This window comes from Adiantum capillus-veneris, chromosome 29 (genome assembly GCF_014529385.1).
Source record: "Adiantum capillus-veneris isolate H3 chromosome 29, ASM1452938v2, whole genome shotgun sequence".
Lineage (NCBI taxonomy): Eukaryota > Viridiplantae > Streptophyta > Polypodiopsida > Polypodiales > Pteridaceae > Adiantum > Adiantum capillus-veneris.
Window position 1 is genome coordinate 63238958 of NC_140959.1, and position 8548 is coordinate 63247505.

General features: G+C 41.6%; 1 protein-coding gene across 1 annotated transcript; it reads left to right on the top strand.

Annotated features, from left to right (window-relative positions):
• The first annotated feature begins 3240 nt into the window (after positions 1–3240).
• On the top strand, positions 3241–3610 carry LOC147419304 (uncharacterized). Its single transcript, XM_086505433.1, has 2 exons — positions 3241–3341; positions 3511–3610. Exons 1-2 carry the CDS (start codon positions 3241–3243, stop codon positions 3608–3610), a joined length of 201 nt encoding a protein of 66 aa, XP_086361559.1.
• Positions 3611–8548: the final 4938 nt, after the last annotated feature.

Here is an 8548-nt window from a genome sequence, read left to right on the forward strand (position 1 = left end):
GGATACGAGCATCCGTTCAAATCACTCATCATCGTCCTATTTAACTATCCTATGTGTCCACACATAGCATGGAAATCCAATCACGCCTAACCACCTATCTGTGTGCATTGTCTCTCTCTCTCTACCTTCTCTCTTCTTCTTCTCTGTGTAAAACACACACACACACACACACTAATGGAATCTCTCATATAATGCACAGTCTATGTGCCTCTGATAGTGGGAGGCCTCTTGGCCTTTCACTCCCACATGGTATCAATCTCCAAGTACGGGTCTGGGACCTGCAGCCTACGTCTCTTGAAGATACCCTGCATGGCACCATGCACAAGGCTTCGAAGGCTTCAACAATCAAAATGCTGCACCTGCAGTCTGCATGCAATGAGAGAGCCCTACGATTATTTCCCTCTCATGGCAATGACGTTACATCCTCTAGCCGTGCCCTCTGTGGTGCTACAAAGCCTGTCCATGAGAAATCCTGTAATGCAGCTCATTTTGACTGTAATTCTCAAGCGGCCTGGGCCGGATGCCCACCTGCAACCACTGTGCATCATTCTCCATGTAGAATCCTTGCCATGCTCGAAATATTTTATGCTCCGGAAAAAGAGCGGTTGGGCCCCTCTTACCATACCGACAAGCACACCCATGGACATGCTGCCGAACCTGTCTGTCGAATCAATGAATGTCACAGATTTGGTGATAGCCAGGTCATTGATGGACGTCGATAAGGATATGGACGAGGCTGAATTTCCATCCAAATCTATAAATGCTGGATCAGATGTAGCATTTTTACCCTCTCCAATGGCCCTCTCTTGGCAATGTCTCATGCTTGACCAAGCCCAAATTGCTGCAGCTAATTCAGATGGAATGAATACATGTAGGCGCTGCTCCGTTCCTGATGCAAATCTGCCTGCAGATGAACAAGATGACAATTACTTTAGCCCCGCTGATCTAAATTCTAGAGACTTGCCTCCTTCTCTGATATCCAACATAGATGCTGCAAAAGATTACTCATTTGAAGTGGAGTCTCTTTCACACACACTATTATGTGTCTCTCCTCTCTCTCTCTCTCACACTCACACACACACACACACACACACACACACTATTATGGCGAGACTAAGCAGAGGGTTGGAGCAAACTTATACGAGCACTATTATGGCAGAACTAAGCAAAGGGTTGGAGCAGGTGTGAGCAATAGGTAGAGGGCGGCTACGTAGGTTGAGCTGGTAGCCAGAGGTATCAGTTGACCTTGACAACGACGACTGTCACTCACTCGTCTCTCTCTCTCTCTCTCTCTCTCTCTCTCTCTCTCTCTCTCTCTCTCTCTCTCTCTCTCTCTCTCTCTGTCTCTCTCTCTCTCTCTCAAAACACAACTTTCTCAAAGAGCGCGTGCCGGTGCATGCTCTTTGCAACGGTTGAGTTTTTAGAGAGAGAGAGAGAGAGAGAGAGAGAGAGAGAGAGAGAGAGAGAGAGAGAGAGAGAGAGAGAGAGAGAGAGAGAGAGAGAGAGAGAGAGAGAGAGAGAGGAGGACATTGGACGAGACCAGCAGCGGTGATGGCGGTTAGCGCTAGCATGGAGCTGGGCGCGGAAAATAGCATGCTCTCTACTCCGCATGATGGGTCTCTGCTCTCCGAGAAGCTGGTGGAGTTGAAGTGCCTCTGTATGGACCGCCTCACGTCTCCATAATGCCAGTGCAGATGTCGCCGCTTTTGACAACGGCGGCCGTCACTCACTCATCTCTCTCTCTCTCTCTCTCTCTCTCTCTCTCTCTCTCTCTCTCTCTCTCTCTCTCTCTCTCTCTCTCTCTCTCTCTCTCTCTCTCTCTGTGGACAATGGACGAGGCCAACAGCGATGAAGATAGCGTGCTCTCTGCTCCACACGATGGGTCTCTGCTCTCCGAGAATCTGGTGGAGTTGAAGCGCCTCTGTATGGACCGCCTCACGGATTACCTTCTTCGCCATAATGCCACTGCAGATGTCGCCGCTTCTGACGATTCCCTCATGCAAGATGATCTGGAAGCTTTCTCCGAAGAGGAAGAGAACACCGACACCAATAGAAACCCTTCGAAGAAGCGCAAATGACCTTAGGTAGCCCCTTCCTTCTGCTCAACAAGCTATGTAATTGCGGGCAGGCTCTACTATGTCTGGTTTATCTTTTTTGTATGGCATATGATCTTTTTTCTCGAACACATTGTCTCTCACACCGAATGGTACCATGCCCTTGTACTCTGAGATGCATGGATGTGAGCTTCTGAGTGCTCTCAACATGTTTTTTAGGGAAATGAATGGACTCATGTTGACGGACAGATTAAGTGCTGGAAAACAGCGCATGGCTTTCGAGCCAAATGATCTTTTTGTAGAAGTACGCATTTTGCACGCTACTTGATTTTGGAAAAACAGCATCTGTGAGGATGTCCTGGATGATTCTATTTGTTTGACGCAAATGGTCTTAATGGGAAAGTTGTATCATCTAGTCAGAGAGAGAGAGAGAGAGAGAGAGAGAGAGAGAGAGAGAGAGAGAGAGAGAGAGAGAGAGAGAGAGACTTCCTGGTTCGAGACTAGGCCAGAGGCCGCCATGATGACTTGGTTGAAGAAGAACAGGAAGAAGAGGGGTCATGTCAGTGCAGGTCATGGAAGAATTGGCAAGCTGCACAAAAAGCATGTCGGAGGTCATGGTAATGCAGAAGGTATGCACCACCATCGCATTCTGTTTGACAAATATCACCCTGGTTACTTCGGGATACTTCCACAAGACAATGAACAAGTGCCATTGTCCCATTAATGTGAATATGGATCATCTGCTCTGGAAGGAAAGGGGCCCTTGCTGGAAGTCACACAGTTCGGGTACTTCAAGGTGCTAGGTAATTAAGGGCGATGCTCCCCCACTCCTCTGGTTGTTAAAGCCAAGTTCTTCTCTAAGCTTGCAGAGAAGAAGTTCAAAGAGTTTGTGGTGCTGTCCTTTTCACTGCTTGAGGTCAGATCTTCCCTTCTATTAACGTGTAGGCATATGACGAGGCTTTTTTTGCTTCTCAATAAATGATTTTTGTATGAGGACTTGCAGAGATGGGTTTTGATGTATTAGCGATGATTGAATGTAGCCAAATTTCCTTTTATTAAAATAAAAAGAAGAGAGAGAGAGAGAGAGAGAGAGAGAGAGAGAGAGAGAGAGAGAGAGAGAGAGAGAGAGAGAGAGAGAGATCTCCACGAGGAAGAGGAAGCAGAAGCAGTTACGGCATAAGCAATCATGACGGTAAGTGCCACAACGGTGGATGTAACAAGCACGGAAGAGGTCACGCCAACCCCATCATGTGCTCCAATTGTGGGCGACGTGTGCCCAAGGACAAGGTTGTCAAGCGGTTTGTTGTAGGGAACATTGTTGAATAAGTTGTTATGCAAGATGTGCAGGATGCTTGCGTTTATGATGGGTACACACTTCCCAAGATTTACGCCAAAATGCAGTACTGTGTTTCATGCGCCATTCACTCTCAATTTGTCCATGTGAGATCCCGCACAGCAAGAAGAGTTATGTTCGAGAGCCACCACAAAGGTTTAGACGCAAGGAGGATATGGAGAACCAGGATCAGCATACCAATGTTCCTGCTGCTAGAAAGTAGAGAGGTGTCTAGTTAGTGCATAAGTCAGGAGAGGAAGAAGGCTCACGAATTACAGACACACCCAGACTCTTCATCTTTGTTCTCTTCGAAAGATGGGTCGAGGTGATTGTGAAGGCATTGCATAAGAGGTGATTAATGCCAAGCTGTTGCATGCAAGTGGTGATTATCGTTCATGTTGACAATACCTTATGCTCTTCATTACCTCTCCCACCCTTGGTCACAAAATCCTCGTGATTGGGGCCTTCTCTTTTGCAACTCCTTGTAAAAACTCTAAAACACTCCGTAGTTCGTGAAAACTATTTTTTTCAAGTATGTGATGTGAATGATATTTTCCTTCTCCTCTTCGTTTCTCAAGTGTCATGATTATACGTTGAAGATCTTTTTTGCGAGCTAGACAAAATGGAGTCACTCACCCAAAAACATTTCTCCCCAATTTCAATAAGGTACAATCTAGCACCAAAGATTGCAAATACACGTTGTTCATATTGGCTCCAACCTACCAATACGATCTACCAAATCTACTTCTATAAATTCCCTACAAGCACTTGCCATAATATTATGTATTGAGAAACCCTCCTCCCCCTCCACAAAATTTCACGCACGTACGCACACACACACACACACACTTACTTGTCCAAGCATCTACCATGGTTTGAATATTAATAACCACAAGCCGTGATTGGAGGAGGGAGCATAACCTTGGATAATCAAGGAGTTGATATAAGGGTGGATGAATAAAGTCTTTATTCAGAATACTCTAGATGTTTAGAGCCAATCATGGATAGATTGTAATATGTAATTTGATGCTAATTTTTTCTGTTATGATTTAAGTTCTATGTATCTTGTGGGATTTTCCTCTCTTTTATGATTGCTAAGAAAGGTTTGCTTGGGGTTTGGAATTCCTCATCCTGCAGCCAAACATGGCTAGGCACATAACCCACATAACCATTTATGGATGACAATGTGGCCACACTAGTAATAGTCTGATGGTCCCTCTAGAGTAATGTGCTATACTACATGCAATGCCTTCACAAAGCAGCCTACGCATGGAACTCAAGTAAGCAAAGGATATCATTTAGGTTCAAGAGATACCTATGCATTATGATGGACATGTGGAATTTGAGTTACCATCTTTTGATCTATTTGTGCACGAAATTATGACAATTGCAGCATGTGAATTTACCATGGAGAATAAGTTTGCACAAAATGGTTTTGGAATACGCTCTGGAAGATGGTTCAGAAGCAAGTATATGACTGTGTATCAATGTGTTTGTGAAAACATTAAAGAAAGAGTATGGCTCTTTTGTTTGAGACTATTTTAATGTGTGTGAACACATTCAAGGAAGAGTATGGCTCTTTTGTTTGAGAATATTTGAGATGCAACATGGTTATTTTGCTATACTATACTCTATAGAGTAACTATTGAGATCTTGATCTAATCTTTTTCATTGCTTATGCTCTCTTGGTTTCTTGTCCGCTCGGAAGTACTCGCTTGAGGATTGGGATTCCTCTATATTATTCCTCTAAATAATATAGGTGGAAAAATATAAAGGGGTCAAAATAAATCTCTCTCATTATAAGTCTACCATAAAAAGATGAATATTTTTGGTGGTCTAATTTATGACAGTAATAGAGAATAGATGTAGGAAGGAAAAAATCACAATAGTGAAAAAATATACACATAAATAGAACTAGTTTTCTTGGATTTTTGTTGGGATGGAATTACACCAAAAAGAAGAGAAGCTTGCATGAAATTATTTTTATATGGAATAAAGAGTATGCAAAATGGTAAGAAAAATGGTGGTAATGGTGAGTCAATGTACATAGCATAAATAACACACATCTAAGTATAAATATTTAAATAAATACCAAAATAATTATGAAAAATCCTTATATCTAAGCCCTATATAGAATGAAATATTTACACACAAAGAGGCCATAATATATCTTTTTTATTTTTTTTAAAATTTTTTTGGCTCAACTAACCCAGTGACTAGCTAATTGAGGGTTTTTTATTTAAATATGGAGAAAGTCCCTAACTCACACACGCCTATGTACAGTGAAATGGTAGGGATAACCAAAATGTTTGAGTGATTTGATAGGGTGAGGTAGCTTACTATGGCAATTATGGAAAGCCAAAAAACGGCTATCACTATGGCGAGCCTCCAACATTGGCGTCGTTGCCGGGGATGGGTTGCCTACGCTAGTGGAGTTGAGGTTGCAAAAGATAAGAGTAATTTGATTACCGATTTCTTGTAATTAGGTAGGATTTGATTTGTGTGTAGTGTAATTAGGTTTGATTAGATGTGTATAGAGTCATTTCACCCCAAAAACCCCTAAATTCTCTTTTGATTTTGCTAATTTTTCACTAACCTTCACTAATTTTGCATCCCATTCATGCTAATTTCGTGCTAATTGTACTAATTCCATGCTAATTTCATGATAATTGTGCTAACCTAACCACTAATTTTGATTTGGAATGTATGCTAAATCCCCTTAATTGAGGAGGATCATCACTCTTAATTGCTCTAATCTATGCCTAATCATGTGATTGAGTGTTGATTCTGGTCAATTTTTTGATCAATTTTGGACCAAATCGCAGTTGCACACATGTGTGTGCAATGGAGTGTCTACACGAGGAGCAAAGACTAAGCGAGCAAGCAATCAATTGTAAGTGGATTGACCTACTCCGTTCAATTTTTGATTGATTAAGTTGATCCCATTGAGTTGCTAAATCATTGCTAAAATTAGGTGTGTGTGCCTAATTGATGGAATTTATGCCTAATTTGAGGACATTGGATGCCTAGATGCTTGAGGAATGGTAGTTTTGCATAAATTGTGTGTGAAAATCACTAAATTGATGTGTATGTGAGGCTATTCCAGTCATGGAGTAGGCCTAATTGCCAAAATTAGGGCAAGATTTGAATGTGTGTGCCCATTTTAAATAACTTTGATGAGAAGATTTATGGTCAAATTGAACACCTAAATGCTTGTAGATTGATTATTTTGCAAGAAATGTGTGTGCAAACATTAGGAATTGGCCTAATTTTGTTGCTAATTGAGCAAAAAAAATGGATTTGTGCACCTAATTTTTGTGTGTGTGCAATGCTAAATTGAGTTAAAATTTGATCAATTTTTGATTAAAATTGAGTTAATTTAGCATGTATATACTCATGTATGTGTGATCAAGTGTGCAATTGATGAAATGCAATGAGTGTTTAATGAAATTTTTGCACAAATCAACGGCCTAAATTTAGGTGTGTGTGCCTAATTAATGGCCAATTATGCCTAAATTGGGGGTGAATAATTGGTAGCAAGTATCAATTATGATGATTATTAGACCTAAATATTGGTGTGTACATAATTGATCGTTTTGGGATTTTGATATGAATGACTCAATTTGTGCATAATTGGGGATGATTGAGGTGCAATACCATTACCACATATGCTAAATTGATTAGATATGGTGTACTTTTAGTTTTCCACAGTCACGTATGAATGACGAATATGAATCGGGTTGAGCAAATAAGGCTATTGGATATGAGCAATTAATGTTGCAATGATTGATAAATTGGGCTTGGATTGGAACTCCAATTACAAGCAATGCGAATAGGAAGTGGACACGTGAGGTGCACAAAGAAAGGAGAGATTTTAATTTTTTTGATAAATGGCTCAAGTTTTCAATATGTTGGCCCGTGGCATCGAAATATCAATGGTGAATGAAAAGTACACACAATGCAATACCTCAATGTAGACTCTATGGACTCGATGAATGATGGTAGCCGCGGTAACCCCTCCAAAAGAGGCACCTCTTGGGCATATTTGATGCACCTAAGATCCTCCTCAATGTGAGAAATACGGATGACTTCCTATGTGAGAGGGATGAAGGGCTGATCTCGACGATGCCAATGATGGATAGCAATGGAGCAATCAACGCCGGCGAGGGAATGGCCAAGGTGAGGCTTGATGGACTGCCTACATACCAGATCATGATAGGCAACTTTCAAAGTGGTATCAACGCCGCGGTGACCCGAGAAAGGCGGACAATGTCACTCTGTCATAACCTTTTCTGCAACATCATTTTTCACATCAAATAGCCATTCGGTAATTGGAATAGCTTGCAACTATCTCCCCACTCTACAGTTGGGAGAAGATATCTGAGAAATCTGAGTCTGGTCTACCATATCCTTGAAACTTCTATGATGTATTGCGGAGATAGCTAAAACCAAGGGCTTGCGAGACAACGCATCTACCACCACATTTTCTATCACTGTACATGGACTATCTGAAAGTAAAATTGTGATAGAATATTTGTCCATCTCATTTTTTTTCTGATAGCTGCTTTTGGGACAAGAAGTAGTGTAAACTCTAATGGTTAGTGAAACCCTAAAGTCAGCTCCGAGTAGAAAATGGTGCCACAAAGTAAGAGCTCGATCACTACCAAAAGTTCTTTCTCGTAAATCTGTGCAATGCACTAAGGATGTTAAAACATCCTGCTCTCATAAGCTATCACATGGCCTTCCTACATCAAGACTGCTCCCATGAGAAAGGAACCCCTTTCTGAGTCAACATATGTAAAGGAGAAGATATCTCCGCAAGCTTTCTTATGAACCGCCAATAACATGAGCACAAACTTAAAAATATACACACTTCATGAAGATTCTTTAAGTCGAGCCAATGAAGAATAGTCTCAAGTTTGACCAGGTCCACTTTCACACCTTTCGAGCAAAGAGACAATGTGTCCCAAAAAGTGTATCTCTTGCTGTTAGCAGCAGCTAACGGTTGTATACCAATTATGCACCAAGCTGTGGATGTGCCATAGTGCACAATATTTACTTTTCATTGTATAGGGCTTGGGCTCATTTAGGAGTTCCAAAGTTGTATGAGTCTAGGCTAGAGAGCTCACTTTATCCCATAGTTGAAGGGTTTGAGGCCCAA